Genomic DNA, 19,172 nt, shown 5'->3' with positions numbered 1-19,172 from the left:
ATTTGCAAAGGCCGATATTAGCACGAATGAATGTATTCACAATTTCAGACAATATAGCGGCTAGGGAGTGATTGGCAGCACAGCCTGCGTGTGTCTGTAGATTTGGTGTGTAGATGAAGGTCTGACTCCTTTTCTTCTTCGTCATCCCTCACAGCGAGCACCTGAACGGAACCAGGTGAGAGCAACACGTCGACGGCTTCTTTTGCCGAGACAAAACCTTTAAAACCTTGTCTGCGTGTGTCCACGTTTGTGCGTGTGCGTTCTGTAGCTGCGTGGTTGAGTCCAAGGTGCCCCTGAAGATCGTGACGCCCGTGGTCATCACCGTGTTTGTGCTGGCGCTCTACCTGCACGCCCAGCAGGTGGAGTCCACGGCCAGACTGGACTTCCTGTGGAAGCTGCAGGTCAGCTCGCCCGAATGGAAATGCGACGCCTTCGGGCGCACTTGTACGAAACACATTCTCTGGATGCCGTGCGTTGGGGTACAATCGTTACCAAGACGATCAGATACACTTGTAAATAGACTAAATGTGATGCCTTCGGATACAGTCGTGGAAAAACAATTTGTGATGCTTTGTATTCAGATTGAGTTTTAAAAAAAAGAAATTCTTGATGCAGCTCTAAAACAGCCTTTATGTGATGCGATCAGGCTCAGTAAAAACAAGACTTGATGACGCATTCATGCGTATGTCCTGTTTGTATTGCGTTTTTTTGTATAACTACACTGATTATACGTCTGTACCTGAAGGCATCACATCTCAACTTTTTTTTTTTTTTTCGACTGTACCTGAATGCATTGCATCTCCAAAATGTCTTACAACTAAATACGCTAAATGTGATGCATTGAGGCGCAGTTGTAAAAAAAAAAAGACACTCCGTGGATGCAATGTGTTCAGGTTCACTCCCCCAAAAAAGATGTTCTCATATATAGTACAGAAGATCTGAAGATGTGACGCATATTGGTGCAACTGTTAAAAAAAAAAAAAAAAAAATACACTTTAGCTGTGTTGCATTCAGGAACAGTGGTAAAAAAAATAATTAAAGACGCCAATCACTAGCTGATGCATTCAGGTATGTTTTTTTTTTTTTTTTTTTCCCCCCACAAATTTTACGACTGTACCTGAAGGCATCCTATTTTGAGTTTTTAAAAAAAATAATTGTAACTGAACTTTATTTAACAACCGTAGACACTGGATGTGATGGATTGAGGCACGGTTGGAAAAAAAGACACTCTGGATGTGATGGGTTCAGGTTCAGTGGCAAAAAAAAAAAGATCTGAATGAAAGCCACTTTACCTGAAAGACGACGTGCGGATGTGACGCATTGGGTTGTGGTTGGTGTGCGTGCAGGCGACGGAGGAGAAGGAGGAGATGGAGGAGCTGCAGGCATACAACCGCCGCCTGCTGCACAACATCCTGCCCAAGGACGTGGCGGCGCACTTTTTGCAGCGGGAGCGCCGCAACGACGAGCTCTACTACCAATCGTGCGAGTGCGTCGCCGTCATGTTTGCCTCCATCAGCAACTTCTCCGAGTTCTACGTGGAGCTCGAAGGCAACAACGAGGGCGTCGAGTGCCTCAGGCTGCTCAACGAGATCATCGCAGACTTTGATGAGGTGACGCGAACAAAAAAACGCCCCCGTGCGACGGCTTTTGTTACGACTGCGCCCGAACACGCCGCACCTTCTGGAACATAGATCCACATAGATTTTTGGTGATGATTGTTAGTTTTCTGACATTAAGCTTTTTTACACTTAGATTAAGCGTTTTAGACTGTACCCGCTTTGGCCGCCGTGTTTACAATTTGAATCCGTGACACCCAAATAAATGAGCAATTGAACATAATTTGACTGTTGTGTTCATGTGAGAGTGCAATGTACTGTATGACAGCGATGTAAGGTATGCCAAACTTGAACAAAGCTGGTGTTTGGAAACTCAAGTGAGCTGTCATTTGTATTTTACCGGATTGACGGCATTTCCATTCATTTCAACGGGGAAAATTGATTTCAGTGTTACAAATGAAGCTGGTAAGCGTCGGCGTGTTGACGCAGATGTGTTGGCGCTTGCAGATCATCAGCGAGGACAACTTCCGGCAGCTAGAGAAGATCAAGACGATCGGCTCGACGTACATGGCGGCGTCGGGCCTGAACGCGGGCACCTACGACAAGACGGGCCGGTCGCACGTCCGCGCGCTGGCAGACTACGCCATGCGCCTCATGGAGCAGATGAAGCACATCAACGAGCACTCCTTCAACAACTTCAAGATGAAGATCGGTGAGGAGCGCGACGACGACGACGGGACACGCGTACTCTCCTGAACGGTACTACATTATCTTCTTGTGCGTCCGTCATGTCAGGTCTGAACATGGGCCCTGTGGTGGCCGGCGTGATCGGCGCCCGCAAGCCTCAGTACGACATTTGGGGCAACACGGTCAACGTGGCGAGCCGCATGGACAGCACCGGCGTGCCTGAGAAGATACAGGTGCGTACAAAAACGCACTTTATTTATTGCCTGCACATTGTGCTGCGTCCGGTCGTACAATCACAACAAGGGAACTCCAAATTGGAAATAACCTTTCATGGGTCAGAATATTTTTTTTTTTTGCATCTTTTTTTTCCCAAAAAGTGCCTGCGATAAATGAACCACGTTAGTTTTTAGAAAACTAGCTTGTTGAAGTCTGGCTTGCTGGCAGTAAATTGTCATGTTTGAGCATTAACCTATATTTCCAACACATTTACTATTCTTATTCACTGTAAAAACAGCCATACTTTGCTTATTTTCAACTAGTTTCAGTCAGTCCCCGCAGAGAAGCATGCCAATCAATCATGTGAGATAAAAAGACTCACGCTATGTACAGTATTTTATTATTGGGTTGAAAAATGTTGGTTTGCTTTTTACTTAAGTACATTTATAAGTGTGTACTGTGGCTTCAGTACTTTTACCAGAGTTGATTTTTGACTGTCAGTACCTTTACTTAAAGCTATAAACCCAAACTTTTTTTCTTTAAAAAAAAAAAAAGTCATTTTCACACAAGCCACTGCTCGAGGCGCTGACACAATGTTGATTAAGCCATTCAGCTCTCTCTAATATCCCGCTGTACTTGTCAGTTTGTTATTTCTTCTATTTAGTGAATGCCCTATGCTTTACCCGCGCTAGCCCGGTTGGTCGCGCACTGCAAATCACGCATGTCCTTCAAAACATAGTAATAAAGGTTGGAGAATCGCATATAAGGGGCATAGCATGCATTACCTACGTCATAATGAAGGATGTGCTTTTGTTGTTATGAACTAATAGAGCAGGCCTGGCACTAATTTGGGGCTTAAGGGTTAGTTTTCCTCAGATGATGTAAAAAAGAAATAAATAAATAAGAATAATTTTAAACAACAAATTATTTTCTTTTATACTCAGGGGCCACATTTTCTTCCTTGATGAGGAAAACGAGTTCAAATGTGACGTGTAGCTATGCCCTAAAACCCAATTATTATTAAAAAATAAAATCCTTCTAACTCCAGCATTGTTTTGTGCTCCTTTCAAGTGCAGTTGGAAAAATGATACTCATGATGTAACTCATTCAGACGCACCTAAATGTGTTGTGTTTAGTGGTCTTTTTTACAACTGTACCCAAACACATCAGATCTTGATTTATTGCATTTGTAATCCTTTCAGACACGTCCTTTTTTTTCAGTTTTACGTTATTGTCTAATCGCATTGTATCTCGAGAACATTTGAACACGTCACATCTAAAATGCACTTTTTTTTTTTTTTGCTCTCTTGAGACGCAATTGTAAATAAGAGGCTACATGTAATATATGCGCTGGGACATAGAGAACACACTTTTTACAACTAAGCCTGAATGCATCACGAGCTTTTTTGACGCCTTCAGGCACAGTGGTAAAAAAGACTGTTCTCTTGTACCTTTTATACTACTGCACCTTAACACATCACAAATGCAGTTCTTAAAAGTAAAAACAAACAAAACATTTGGGGTGTTTATTTTAATTGAGGCAAAACAGGCAGTTGTGGAAAAGACATTTAAGATTCATTCATGCTCAGTTGTTTAAAAATAAGATGGCTTTTACGACTCATAATGCATCACATCTTTAAATGTTTTTTTGGGGCGACGCACCTGAACATATCACATCTTAAGATCTTTTCTACGTTCAGACCCAATTGTTTAAAAAAAAAGAAAATAAAAAACACACCCAAATGTCATTTAGAGAACTTTTACTCCCCAATACACCACATCTTTTTTTATTTTTATGTTTTTGTTTTAATCACTGCCAGCCCTCCCAGTTAACATGGATATTTGACATATACTGTGATAAGAACTGAATAATGCCAAAACATGGTAGGTTTGAAGTCTTGCTCACTGGACTGTTGTTCTCTCAGGTGACGGCCGACTTGTACCAGGTTCTGAACGCCTACAATTACTCGCTGGAGTACCGAGGCGTGGTGACTGTGAAGGGCAAAGGCGACATGATGACCTACTTCCTCAACAGTGGACCCTCCGGCAGCAGCTAACGCACTTTTTTTTTTCCTGGACCCAGAAGGGGCCACGCTGGCCTGACAGGAAGTTGAATGGTTTTTTCCCCCCCACTTATTTTGAACTCTCAAGGATCGAGAGAAGTTGACACCAAAGAAGCCCATCATAGCTCGCAGACATTTCAAACGGGCCTAAGTCCGACGTCTTCTGAGCTCTTAAACGCATCGTGAGCAGCCGCTTCCTGTTCCTTATGCTGTCCACATGAAAGGAAAAAAAGATGTCAACAAAGATGTTTTTATAACTTTTGGACATTTTCTATCTTGACTTGGGAAAGTCAAATTCTATATTTTGTACAAAAACAGATTATATTACATTATTTACACATTATCACTTACAATGTGACAGCCCGAAGAACGCTTGGCGCACCCTCACGACCCATGAATGTCCAATGAGGCCTTTTCACTCAATCACTTTCCACTAAAGGTATTAATCACTACAGCTGGTTCTGTTACTTTTTTTTTCTTTTTAAATACAACATGTTACACAATCAACCTTGATTTGTAGCTCACTTCAACTGGATGAGTTATTTTGGAGTATTTTTCAGATGGGGCAGACCTAGTAGAGTAAAATCAGAGAAATGCGGCGGTCCACAATGCGAATAATATGACTGTCTATGACACAGCATATACCGTAATAAAAAGAGATGTTTGATTGTTCTTTCAATGAATGGCTGACAAAAGTAATAAACTGGGCCAAGTGTCACATTTGAGGACTGCGTTCCCTTTTTTTTTTTTACCAACAGATGGCAGCAGATTATTATGGTTGGTTCAAAAAGGCTGACAATGCATTTTTAACCTACACACTTAAAACTTGACGTATCTCGTAATTACGAAACTCCACCCCCAAACCCCTCCGTTTAACACTTCACACTAATAAAGCAACAATGCCTCTTTAACTATTCCTGCAACTCAATAGGTGGTGTGCCTAATGTGTGTAATGACATCACACATAACGATATGTTGATGGTAGGCTTTTTGTGAGCTCTCACTGGATGCTTAACATAATCCCTCAAAATCCCACCCCTTCTCCTCACTAGGGTCGCGGGCGTGCTGGAGCCTATCCCATCTATCTTCGGACGGGAGGCAGGGTAAACCCTGAACTGGTCGCCAGCCAATCGCAGGGCACATAGAAACAAACAACCATTCGCATTCCCACCTACGGTCAATTTAGTGTCTTCAATTAACCTACCATGCATGTTTTGGGGACATAGGAGAAACCCACGCAGGCAAGCAAAGAACATGCAAACTCCACACAGGTGAGGCCGGATTTGAACCCAGGTCCTCAGAAGTGTAAGGCAGATGTGCTGACCAGTCAACCGCCCCGCCCCCCCCAAAAAAACAAAACAACTATTAACTAATGCAATTTCAATGTGAGCACAAGTCTGTAAATAAATAAAGCGCCTCAGTGAGAAATAAGCATTGGCCAGCTTTGCATAGCTAGGGAAAAAAAATAAAATAAAAACACAACCCCTATTTCTGATTCTCATAAAAAGTTGATTTTTAAGGTCATTTTTGGTTTACGACGACCAGCCAGCTGGAGTGTTGCATTCAGGGTCATTAGGCGTTCTAGTCACACTCTTGCATTGTATTCAGGTCGTGAGAGTCACCTGTGTGTTGTTGGTCGTCAGCCATAGCAGTGACCGGTGAGCTGAGTCCAGCGTCCTAAGACAATGTCACTGGCATGTCGTGTTTCGGGGTCATCGGGTGTTGTAGTCCCACTCTAGTTGGATTCAGGGTCATCAGATGTCAGGTATTGTGGTTGTCAGGGGTCCTTGTCGCTTTCATGCAGTGTTCAGGGTACTCGGAGGACAATTAGCAGAGTTTTGCAGTCAGATTTATATTAGATGCCTTCGTCATAGATTTTGTGGAGCGTTCAGGGTCGTCAGACATCATCGCAGTTGCTCTCATACTGTGTTCAGGGTAAGTTGTATTTAGGGTCAGACGTAGTCAACTCTTGAGTCGTGTTCAGGCTTGTCAGTTGTCGTAGTTGCACTTGTGGCAAGTTCGAGGAGGCCAGACGTGTTCAGGGTTATCAGACGCTCTTGTTTTGCATTCATAGTGGTCAGACGCGAGCGTCGTCGCTTTTGCGCCCCGTTCGTGGTCGTCAAACATCACGGTAGCCACTAGTGTGTTGTGTTCAAGGCGGTCAGGTCCTGCTCGCATGTTGCCTTGGCCGGGGGGTGGGGGGCGGGGCCAGACATAATTTCGCATTGCTTACAGGGTGGTCAGATAAATTCAGGATTATTGGATGCTGTGGTCGTAGTTCTCATGCTGGTGGTGTCGTTTTTGTGATGTTTTCAGACGTCGTCATAGTTGCTCTTGTGTGGTCAGTGTCTTCACGGTGCGTTCAATGTCGTCAGACATGATGGTAGTGAGACCAAGGGTCGTCATGGTGACCCTGTACAGGACCACGCAGTCGTCAGCCGTCCTGCTAGTCGCTCTCGTGTTGCATTCAGGGTGGTCACATGCAGTCAGTGACATCTTGCGTTCAGTGATTTAAGACCTCTCTAGCAGTGCGTTCAGGGTCCGCTCAGACGTTGTAGTCGGGCGCCTTGCCCAGGGGCCGCCTGAGGTGTGTGTGCAACGTCATGCAGGCGGCGACGGCCACGTGGAACAAGATCTGCCACACGTTCCTCAACTGGAACAAGTACATGTTGCACACGCATACCAGGCCCAGGGCCAGGAACGACTTGACGTTCCGCCACACCGAGAAGTATGCAAACAGGAAGCACTACGACAAACGGGAACAATCGCATTAGTGTGTTAGTAGGGCTGCACTATTAATCGAATTTTAATCGTGATTGCGATTTTGTCTGCCACGATTAAATGAGCCTGATCGTTGGCAATTTTTTACATTTAAAATGCGGGCAGCGCTACATTATGAAAAGTGCTTCATTTGTAGCAGTGCCCGCAACCTAGTCAGCCAACATATGGTTAAGGCTCCATTAAGGGCCGGTACCGCGCTCCGTGGCCAACTTCAAAATAAAAGCTTAAAATAGCATTGATGTCCAATGTAGTAATATATGAAGCTTTTATTTTGAAGCTGGACCTCTCAGCACGTTGGCAGAGAGGCAGCGTGTCATGGTAAGACACTATTAACAATCGTTGTAGCAGCTGGATGGAGTTCAACTTTTCGACTGGCCTGACCGAAATGAAAAAACCGAGTACTGAGTAAGTAGAGAGGGAAATCACAACTGTTTTTTGCAGTTTGTGACCATACACGACTAACCAACGGTCAAGCAGAACAACGGAGACGTACCATCCTTGACAATTCACTATATTGACAACGGTGATTTTCAAACGAAAAGTCGGTGCTCACAGCCACGTTATTGCCTTCTACACCTTGACTATATTCGCTTCCATTTTCGTGATTGCACTTTGTAATAGTATATTTACTCAGTTAGCCCTTGCTAAAGTAGAATATTTTTGGGTAATAATCGTGCAACCCTACGCGTTGGCATATTAGCACAGGATCCCACCTGGTAGAGGCAGGCAGCCGTGCCCAGGAAGAAGGCAATCACATAGCTGAAGTCCTCATCCTCATTCTGCCAGGACATGACAGGATGTGATGTCACAGGCCATGTGACGTGACAGGAAGAGCAACATGGTGGTCAATCGGTGCAAAAGTAACTAGTTGTTGAAATCGGCCACTAGGAGTACCGTTTGCTGGATAACAAGACAAGGGACTTTTGCACCAAAATATCTGGGTAAAAGCAGTGCAGAAGTGATTGGTACTTGTAAGCGTTGGGAGCGGGCGCTGGGTGCAAGACATGACCATTTGGACTGATCAAAAGAGCTTCTTTGAGAAGGATTTGGAGGACTGAATCTCAACCAAACTGGTTCATCAAGACACTAGTCAGCAAATGCTTTTCCAGGCCTTTACTGCAGCCTCTTTCAGTTCTTGTTTGTTTCTGGGGGTTTCTCCTTTTAGTCTCCTAAAAAAAGTAAAATGCATACTCTATTGGGTTAAGGTCCGGCGATTGACTTGGCCAGTGTAAGACCTTCCACTTTCTCACCCCCGATGAAGTCCTTTGTTGTGTTTTTGATCATTGTCTTGATGGATTTTTATGTAAATTGCGATACAAAATGGTTTGCCAACCTCCACACGGCAGGGGTGAAGGTATCACAATCCACTGTTCGAAGAAGATGCCGAGAGAAGAAATATACAGGCCATACCACAAGATGCAAAACCACTCAGCAAAAAGAATCGGAAGGACAGATTGGATTTTGCAAAGACGTACAGAGTACATAACTTTTGGAACAAAGTTTTATGGACTGATGAGACCAAGATTAACCTCTACCAAAGTGATGGAAAGGCCAGAGTATGGAGAAAGAAAGGATCTGATTACGATCCAAAACACAAGCTCATCTGTGAAGCATGGTGGAGGTAATGTCATGGCTTGGGCTTGCATGGCTGCTTCTGGAACGGGCTCACTAGTCTTTATTGATGATGTAACTCATGATGGCAGCAACAAAATGAATTCTGAAGTATAAAAAACCCTTTTGTCTGGGAGTTTACAGAGTTACAGAGTTTACAGTTTACTGCATTCAAACTAATCAGGAGAAGCTTCATCATGCAACAAGACAATGACCCAAAACACACTGCCAACACAACAAAAGACTTCATCAGGGGGAAAAAGTGGAAGGTCTTACACTGGGCAAGTCAATCACCGAACCTTAACCAAATAGAGCATGCATTTTACTTCCTGAAGAGGAGACTGAAGGGAGAAACCACCAGAAACCAACAAGAACAGAAAGAGGCTGCAATAAAGGCCTGGAAAAGCATTTCAAATGAAGAATGCAACTGGAATTCAGAATTTTTGTCTCTGATCTGAAACCCAAATGTTAGTATACGACAAAAACAAAGGAATTGACCTTGCCGTTCCAATACTTTTGGAGGTATATGATTGCTGTTAGTGTTTGCGCTAAATTTTTCAATGATCACGGTGCTCAACTGTGCGCGTTTATACAATCATAATGTGGTTAGAGTTCATCTGTTTGGAGCCTGTGAAGAAGCGTGCTTTAGAAATGGCACACTTGTTTCGATGTTTGAGTAATCATTTGGTGCGACTAGCTTGGCCATGCGTTTCATGGCAATACATGACCCCTGCAGCCGTAATCAGCCAACAATTAAGATTGTTTCACGTTGTTTCAAGCTACGCATTATACTATTAAAGTATTGGTTCATGTTATGCCGTTGTGTAATTTGTATATAATTGTGCTTCCTCTAGAGGTGTCTTTATTTGAGTTTAGTCAGCTGATCTATAAATTCAAACACACATCCATGAACCTATATTGTATTATGTTACATGCTAAAATGCTAGCTACTCAAGTGAAGGTGCAGAACACAAAGACTTTATGCCTTTTTAGTGGCTTATGTTTTTTTTTTTTATACTTACAAGAAGTACAAGTTTAAACTTTTTCTATATTTGTTTGAAATTTCCTCACTGAAAACATTATGAGACAAGAAAATACAGTTTGCTGTTCAATGTGAATGTAAGGGGAAAAAACGGTTATCTCAATAAGAAAACCAATTGTTTGCTGATTATTTTTGTGTATTCATAATTGCTCTTTAACCAAGCAAAAATTTAAAAAATGAATTAAATTACATTCAAAATTAAAAAGAAATTTAAAAATCGAATTTATCCGAATACTCCAAAATTTTTTGTAGGCTACTAAACTACTACTACGACTAAAATATTCGATAGCTACAGCCCTACTTCATTGCAAATACGTTTACACTTTGTATCTTTTAATACTTTATTATTTGTCAAATATTTTCCCTTTATTTTTACTCCATCCTCTTTTACTCATTTGTTTTAAACTTAGGATGTTTTTTGTTATATTTGTCAAAGTTTATATCTTGAAAGTATCTGTTAAATTGAAAGGTTTTGCGATGTTATTATTGGAGGAATTATTTATTACCACATAAACACACACAAAAGAAACCTAAATCGATTGCCGGGTGCCGGGAATTGGTACCGTCCGGTTCAAATGTGAAAGGTACTCATCCCTATTGCTCGGTGACCGGAATCCAAATGAACCAATGAGGTTGAGGTTGGGCCCGCACAAATCCTTCTCAAACTTTTGATTGGTCCAAATGGTTGTGTTGCACCCAGCACCCAGCACCAGCTTCTGACGCTGACATGTACCAGTCACTTCTGCACCGCTTTTATCAAGACATTTGGTGCAAAAGTTGCTTGTATTGTGAACAAATAAACAGTACTCCTAGTGGCTACAACTTATCTTTTCTACAACTACAAATTACCTATCCACCAAATGTACCTCCCTATATGTCCCAAACAATATGTTGTGAATGTCACCTGCAGGACGCTCTCGATGGCGTGGACACCACGCAGCAGGTTGAGTCCACCGCAGAGCACGCTGAGGACGCACGACACGGCGCCAGGAAGCGTCACAGGCTCCAAAGTCTGACTGGGAGCTGGAGGACAACAACAAGAAAGACTCAAAAGCACGTCTTGTATGCTGATCCTTATATCACGATCCGTGGAGCGCGTGGTACCGACCGATGCCCTTGTACTTGGCGGACGAGCGCGAGGGCGAGAAGCCGTTAGCAGCCTGGAGGTCGTCGGGGGTCAGCCGGTAGGGAGGACGCAGCTTGAGCTCTGTCTGCATGTCGGCCATGTTGATCTTGGTTGACAGAGAGCGTGGGCTGTTGTAGCGATGCTTCGTACGCTGGATCACAACGTCTGAACACGGAAACAACACATTGTCAGAGTGACACAATACCTACAGAACACACACACAATACCACTTACACAGCACATGTACACACACACATACGGAAAAACACAAAAAGACAGACAGACAGTAATACTCACATCCATATATACTCCCTAATCTGCGGGAAAAAAAACAGCTCAAGAAGTACTTTCTACTTTTTATCTTAATGTGCATTATCTCCATGCATGCACACCACCACACTGCCCCTAAGAGGCCAAGGCATGCATACACATGCACACAAATCAATGCAGACAAACACATACAACAGACACACAAAACAAACATGCACACAAACACACACACATACATACATGCAGGGACATACGCAACACACACACACAGATAATTACACACAGCCACACATTATGTCACGTGCAAACACATACGCACATAAACAAACATACACACATAAACTGAAAGTGACGAAGCGTGCACCCTCACCGAACTGTATGAAGGAGTAAGGCCTGACGGCGGCTGCAACGCGTTTGCTGTCGTAGGTGACGAGGAATTCCTTCTGCAGTTCGTCCAGGAAGCAGAAAGCTAACACACTAGGATAACTCGACAAACACACCATCATGTAACACACGCCCAGAGCGCTCGTGAAACTACACACGCACACACAGACAGAGATACAGAAAGACAGATCGAGATAGAACGATAGATTAAGTGAGAGGGTGATAGAGGGAGGAGATCGAGAGATAAAAAATAGATGGAGAGAAATAGAGAGAGCGAGAAAGAGACATAAACACAGAGAGACAGTTGTTATTAAAAAGCATCCAAATACATTTCCAAATGTGTTCACAAAATAGTGAACTCTGTTTGACTCTTATGCTGCATTCAATAAAATCGGAACTCATAGTTTTCTAATCCAAAACATGTCTGACGAGCACAATAAACTCGTGTTTGAGAATACATTCCATCATTTCTCAACACTTTATGACACAATACCATCTTTCAGTGCATTTAAGTGGGAGTTATGACATTTCTGAGGAATCCTGAACTGACCGATTAGCGGTGCCGATATTTGGCCTTTTCATGTATATCCGTATCAGCATGGATCATTTTACACTTGAGATTGTGAGTCCCAGCATGCACATGTCTCAGCCTTAGAACAATGAGTCTCTGAAACCTATCATCACTGAGTACAGATACAGCAATCCTCTGCTATAGGACTGTTGTTGTTTCGCGGTCCCGCTACATTGCAGATTTTTATTTGTACAATATTTTTGTGTTTTCCATTGCTCTTGCTCTCTCAATAAATTATGTTTAAGCCTGTTACGATAACAAATTTGAGGTTTTTTTTTATGCTGGTGATACAATGACATTATAGAGCATAAAAATTCAAGTACACCCTTTTTAAGAACAATTAACTTTCAATTCTATAGAACATCGAACATTGGCATTTAAATGTAGAGCAATACATAAAATATCTTGGAAAAAATATATATATAAATCAGTCAGACTGTTCACAAAAATTGCATTTAAATATTAAACATTTGGCACATAGGGATAGTCATTAACCTACTAAAAAAAGGTTAATGACTAAAAAAATGCCTTAAAGCCTGCCAAATGTGAATGAAATAAAAAATATGTATGTACTCGCAAGCATTTAGGATTTGTCACTATTTTTAAAGCAGAAGCCATTACTTTTACTAGATTTAAAACTACATTTTAAAATTGCTGTTATTTTTTAGTCTTTATTTCTATTTATTGGATGAATGTTGTCATGTGGAATGGTCCAAGCAGGTGTTTTTTTTTTTTTGTTCTTTTAACATTCCTCAACTTTCCCAGTCTTTCGTTGCTTTGCTCCCATCTTTTTTGGAATGTGTTGCAGACATCAAATTCTAAATGAGAGATTATTAGCAAAAACAAACAAACAAACAAAACAAAAACTTACTTTCATCAGGTTGAATATTAAATATCTTGTCTTTTTAGTATATTCAATAGAATATAGGTTAAAAAGTATTTGCAAATCATTCTGTTTTTATTTACGTTTTTACACAACATCCCAACTTCACTGGAATTGGGTTTGCACTAATAATCAGTGTCAGCCCTGAAAAACATAACAGTTCATCTCTATCCTGAATGCATCAAAGGTTCCAGTGCGTACTTGACGTTGTAGGGTCCGCTCGCAAAGGTGCATCTGTCAGGGAAATGCGGGAGCTTCTTGGAGAGAGCTTTCAGGTGTTTCCTGGTGTCATGCAGCTCTCGGTCGTGCTCGTAGTCGGTGGACGCCGACAGCGGCAGGCCATCGCCCACGCGCACCACAGAGGCAAACAGCACACTTGACATCTCAGCGACACAATCCAGACACAGGCGTCCTACATCCAGGGGGGTGAAAAAAATTAAGATATACTTCAAGGGAAGCAGACCATGTGGTCACATTTTAAAAATAGACATAAAAAAATACATTTATAATAAATGTAAAAATATTAAAGCTGTTGCTGAACGATGAGTTTATTAAGCCAAAAAAAAGACATTAATTGAGGATGGTAACAGTGGGCTAATACTGATATCTTTGAGGCAATTTAAATTTGGTGCAAATCTCATAAGTGCCAGAAAAAACGATTTTTTTAAATAATTACAACACAAAGAAAAGGGAAAAACAGTAAAACCATTAGAAATATCAATAAAATAAAAACTAAATGGGGTGGGGAAATCAAGAAGCAATGCTACACGGAGATTAAAATAGTACCAAAAAAAAAATTGCTGCAGAGAAAAAAGTTCAATCATATAATCATGGGGGCAATCAGAGCTATGCTACACAGAAGAAAACCGTAAAATACAGGAAAATATTAAAATGTGTGTGTGTGTGGGGGGGGGCTAAAGCTAAGCAGAGAAGGAAATTTCAAAAAATTAAATGTTGTGGGGAATCAAAGCTATGCCACAGAAAAAAAATGAAATAAAAAGTGCCACTCAGAGGAGAAAATTAAAACAATACAATGTATATATATACATATACATATATATATATATATATATATATATATATATATATATATATATATATATACATATATATATATGCATATGCATATATATATATACATATATATATATGCATATGCATATATATATATATACATATATATATATGCATATGCATATATATATATATATATATATATACACATATATATATATATATATATATATATATGCATATATATATATATATATATATATATATGCATATATATATATATATATATGCATATATATATATATATATATATATATATGCATATATATATATATATATATATATATATATGCATATATATATATATATATATATATATATGCATATATATATATATATATATATATATATATATGCATATATATATATATATATATATATATATGCATATATATATATATATACATATATATATGCATATATATATATATATACATATATATATGCATATATATATATATATACATATATATATGCATATGCATATATATATATATATACACATAGATATATATGCATATGCATATATATATATATATACACATATATATATGCATATGCATATATATATATATATACACATATATATATGCATATGCATATATATATATATATATATATACACACATATATATATATGCATATGCATATATATATATATATGCATATATATATATATGCATATGCATATATATATATATATGCATATATATATATATATATATACATACATATGCATATGCATATATATATATATATATATGTATATATATATATATATACACACATACCCAAACATATTACTATGCAGCTGATCAATATGACAATGTTTCGTGAGTAAAGTTCAAAAACTAACATTCAAACACACAAGAAGCCCGGGGCAAAAATGCTCCACGGACGTGACGTTAAAACCATGGACAGCTCCACTCCCGAACGCCAAGCAGCCTCCAAACGACTACCAACACACGCGACTACACTGGAACAGTTACAACCTTTACTCTGCATTTAATCGATAAACATAAAAAGTACTCTAAACTAAACAGACAGCAAGCAATAGTCGAGAGAAACACATACAAACCGCTGAAAAGTTAGCATATAGGCTGGTTAGCATGTTAGAACAAAATGGACACTCATTAACAGTTAGGCTTGTTGAAAATATGGTAGTTTAAACTTCAAAATAGGATATTTAATGACACTAATATTCGTTATTAGTGACGCCTCTGACGGTTTAGTTAGCCACCTAGCAGCTACTAGCAGCTCGGCCAATGCTTCTTCCGTGTGGCTAACGTTAGCATGCTACGGAAATGCGAAGAAAGCAAAGCTTCCTCTGATAGGAAACAAACAAGTTCATGGAGAGGTTCCGTTGTGTTTGGATACCTGAAGAGATGAATCAGCATCGCGGATATGTCTGAGTCGTTTGGAGTAGGTCAACGTGCGAAATAGTGACAACACATTATTCCCACGTTGAGTCCAAGCGCTGCTTGCCGATGATGTATCTGGTTTGACTGGTGCGACGCGGACGTGGCTCATTCGCAAAGCATTGTGGGAAAAGTAAGAACATCTGTCATTGGCATCTCGCAAACACATTTCCCCTGAGAACAATGTATTCTAATACGATATTTGGTCACAAATACAATTATATTATGCTGATAAAGATAATATGTTGGCGTTGTAATTGCTATTTTTCCATGAAAATGGGAGTTTGCCTTTAAAATACGATTTTGGTAAAAAAAATAAAATTAAAAAAACCCGCTATATTATGCTATGGAAATGTTACATTTTGCCACAAAACACTATTTGATTAAAAAAACAAAACATTGTAAATATGCCTTAAAGGGTTATATGTTGGCATTTTCGCTTTGTCTAGTTTAGTTTCCCTTGTAAATGTCAAATTTTACCATTAAAACACAACACTATATTTGAAACCAAACTCTTATAGTCGGCTATAAAATGTTGCATTCCACAAAGAAAGCTTCATAATCTGCTTCAAAAGGTTGTACTTTGCTGTTAAAAGTAATACTATCCCAGGAAAAAAAATTATTTTGCCTTAAAAACAATACCTTACCACATAAAGCATGATAGTTTGTCTTAAAAGGTTATAGCTTGCCATTCAAATTTTTATGAATGTGAATATTTTAGCTTAAATAGTCTAGTTTTCCGGCCATGTAAATGTCATATTTTGCCATAAATTACTATATTTGCTCACAAAGAATGCTACATTATGCCATTGAAATGTTACATTTCACTACAAAAACACAATTTGGCCACAATGAGCATTATAGTTATATATATATATATATATATATATATATATATATATATATATATATATATATATATATATATATATATAGTTTGCCTTAAAATATTTTAAGTTACAATTAGAATTGTTTTCTGAATCTGAATATTTTTGCTTAGTTTTCAATGTAAACATATTTTGTCACTAAAAGAATATTTGCTCACAAAAATGCTACATTAGGTATGAAAATGTTACATTTTGTTACTATTCGCCACAAAAAGCATTAACTTGTCTTAAAAGGTTCTATCTTGCTATTAAAATGATATATTCATGCTTAAACAGTCTAGTATCCCATGTAATGTCACGTTTTACCATTAAAACACAATAGTGCTCACAAAATGGCTACATTAGGCTAATAGCCCAATAGTTTTATAGATGCTATGAACATTTTCATATTTAAAAAGTATAGCCTTTTTTTAAGGGCCTTGCTGTGGACACCCATAGCATTTGTGAGCACAAATGTTCGTGAAACAATTACGTTTGCAAATGACTTGAAAATCAAGCAAAGGCGTTTAGGAAAAAGTATGATTTTATTCATTATTATTTGCACAGTAGAGGGTGATAGTGTACAGCTGATTGAACAAAGGCAACAATGACTTCTTGGCTTTAAGTGTAACACGCAAACACAAACACACACAGACTTTGGGATAAGACTGAGACTCTTCCTATTCTCCCAACGAACTGGAATGATTTCACCAGACGCTCCCGCTCGGAATGCTCCAGTAACGACACCACGATACGCCAAGGTGTGATTATGTCTTGTTTTCTCTCTCTCTCTTTTTTTTTGTTTTATTTGGTGAACAAAAAAGTCAACAAACTAGCTCCCTTTAAATGTGTCTTGCGATCCCTGAGAACTTTAAATTTACCACACTGGAAACCAAATTCTTAACACGAAAGGTTTTGCTACAGCTTGGAACATTTGAAAATTGTATGAAATACCGAAAAAGGAATAATGTCTTGTTTCTTCATCATCGCACCTTGTGTCTCCAAAATTTAAAAACTTTTTTTTTAATGTTAATTTTCACTGGCATATTTTGAAATAGGCAGACAAAAAAATTGGGCAAGTCTTGTTTCTTTATTATCGCATTTTGCATCTCGAAATGTTTATTTTTTTTGTTTTTGCTTGTTTGCATCTAGAAAATAAAAAACATGTTTATTAATTCTAATTTTACTTTAAAAAATTTGACATTTTCATTTTGGTAGACGAAAAATATTGGCCACAGTCTCGTTTCTTCGTCACACCTACCATCATGAAATTTTGTGAGGTTTTTTTTGCGTGCAAAAAAAAAAATCACAGATTTTCTTTATTAAATTTCATTGCACACTCAAAAGAAATTGTTATATTTTGAAATCGGCAGATAAAAAATATTGGTCATAGTCTTGTATCTTTGTCATACCTCATATCTTGAATTTTGTGGGGTTTTTTTTGTATCTAGAAAGACTAAAGACTAAGACTATCGTTTCTTTATAAATAGGCGCAGAATTGGAAATACATATTTTTTTGTCATATTTGGAAATGGTTGGATGAAATATCTAAATACAGAAGATGAAACTGTCTCGTTTCTTTACAGTCACACCTCGTATCTCACGATTTTTTTTTTTTTTTTGGTATGTAGTGTGTTCTAGAACTACAATCGATTTTCTTTGCAATTTGACTTGATTAAAAGAATTGCCAATATTGGAAATACAAGTTTTTCATTGTGATATTTGGAAATGGGTGGACGAAATATGGTGGCTGATGCAATTTTGTTTCTTTGTTGTCACAGTCACATTTTGTGTCCATCGGCAAAAGTCTTTGCAATCCGGGGTCAAAGGAGAAAGAAGAAAAAAAAAAAAAAAGTTACAAAAATTGGATTTTCATTTTCATTGTCACATTTGGAAATGGGAGCAGAAAAAAATATTGACAAAATGTTGGATGATACCCACATATGGCGTTGTTGTCAAACTGAAGGGCGGAAGAAAAACAAGCAAAAGACACCAGGCCTCTGCTTTAACTTAATATTTTAAGGCCACCATTTGAAGACAAAAAGTAACCCTTTGGCCTGGATTGACGTCACGACACGTCGCTACGCTAACTGTGGCGTCACATGTTGACGGAGCAGCCAAAAACAAGATGGTGGACGGTTCTTTACAGGAAGTCTGCTGGGACCCCCTGAGCGCCATCATGGGGATTGCATAGATTAGCACGTAGCTTGTCACAAAATCAGTCACAGTGTCCGTCCGAGCCAGTTTAGTGTACTATGTCCGCCCCAAAAATAAAAAAAATGTAAAAAAAAACGTAATCAATGTGGTATAAAAAATATTTGAGGTCATTTTTGTCCCCAGTGTCAGTGCTGATGGGGCCCTTGAAGAGGGTTCAAGGTGGATTGGGGGGTTCATCTTCATCAGAGCTCCTCCTTCCTCATGATGACTTTCTCCTGATCACGGCCTCGCAGGCTGCGCATGAAGCCGATGAAGCCTGCTTCCTGGAACGAGCAGGTGGAGGTGGTCAGATTTTACACAAGCTTATTCATATGTATGCTTTTACCATATTTTCTAATCCATCCATTGTCTTAACCGCATATCCTCACTAGGGTCGCGGGCAGCTGGAGCCTATCCCAGATATCTTC

The 19,172-nt window shown here is 39.2% G+C and overlaps 3 protein-coding genes across 6 annotated transcripts in view; 1 reads left to right on the top strand and 2 right to left on the bottom strand.

The window, feature by feature from the left end:
- adcy5 (adenylate cyclase 5) overlaps positions 1-5,247 on the top strand; it is a 56,767-nt gene extending 51,520 nt beyond the window's left edge. The window contains exons 17-22 of the mRNA XM_061791733.1: positions 155-175; positions 269-401; positions 1,347-1,610; positions 2,064-2,268; positions 2,352-2,476; positions 4,385-5,247. Of these exons, the coding sequence (XP_061647717.1) occupies positions 155-175; positions 269-401; positions 1,347-1,610; positions 2,064-2,268; positions 2,352-2,476; positions 4,385-4,516 (880 nt within the window). The 3' untranslated portion in view covers positions 4,517-5,247. The remainder of the gene's footprint in view (positions 1-154; positions 176-268; positions 402-1,346; positions 1,611-2,063; positions 2,269-2,351; positions 2,477-4,384) is intronic.
- sec22a (SEC22 homolog A, vesicle trafficking protein) lies at positions 4,502-15,790 on the bottom strand. 3 transcript variants are annotated; one of them, XR_009791041.1, is made up of 8 exons: positions 15,642-15,790; positions 13,392-13,602; positions 11,723-11,886; positions 11,065-11,247; positions 10,861-10,979; positions 8,017-8,082; positions 6,145-7,268; positions 4,502-4,731 (listed from the first exon to the last, which is right to left on the bottom strand). XR_009791041.1 is itself a non-coding variant. In XM_061791734.1 (7 exons), the coding sequence occupies exons 2-7, from the start codon at positions 13,571-13,573 to the stop codon at positions 7,068-7,070; spliced, it is 915 nt and encodes a 304-aa protein (XP_061647718.1). In that variant the 5' UTR covers positions 13,574-13,602; positions 15,642-15,790; the 3' UTR covers positions 4,502-7,067. The 3 variants fall into 3 exon arrangements, 2 of the variants coding, with proteins under 2 accessions (XP_061647718.1, XP_061647719.1); XM_061791734.1 differs by having other exon boundaries at positions 4,502-7,268; XM_061791735.1 differs by lacking the exon at positions 8,017-8,082 and having other exon boundaries at positions 4,502-7,268.
- A 1,284-nt stretch (positions 15,791-17,074) lies between these two features.
- Positions 17,075-19,172, bottom strand: part of pdia5 (protein disulfide isomerase family A, member 5) — a 78,838-nt gene continuing 76,740 nt past the window's right edge. For both annotated transcript variants that reach the window (XM_061791693.1, XM_061791694.1), the window contains one exon: positions 17,075-19,028. In XM_061791693.1, coding sequence (XP_061647677.1) covers positions 18,948-19,028 — 81 coding nt within the window. In that variant the 3' untranslated portion in view covers positions 17,075-18,947. The remainder of the gene's footprint in view (positions 19,029-19,172) is intronic.

This window comes from Phyllopteryx taeniolatus, chromosome 12 (assembly GCF_024500385.1).
Source record: "Phyllopteryx taeniolatus isolate TA_2022b chromosome 12, UOR_Ptae_1.2, whole genome shotgun sequence".
NCBI classification, from domain to species: Eukaryota; Metazoa; Chordata; class Actinopteri; order Syngnathiformes; family Syngnathidae; genus Phyllopteryx; species Phyllopteryx taeniolatus.
Note: the sequence above shows the minus strand (reverse complement) of the source record. Positions and strands in the feature narration are given on the sequence as shown.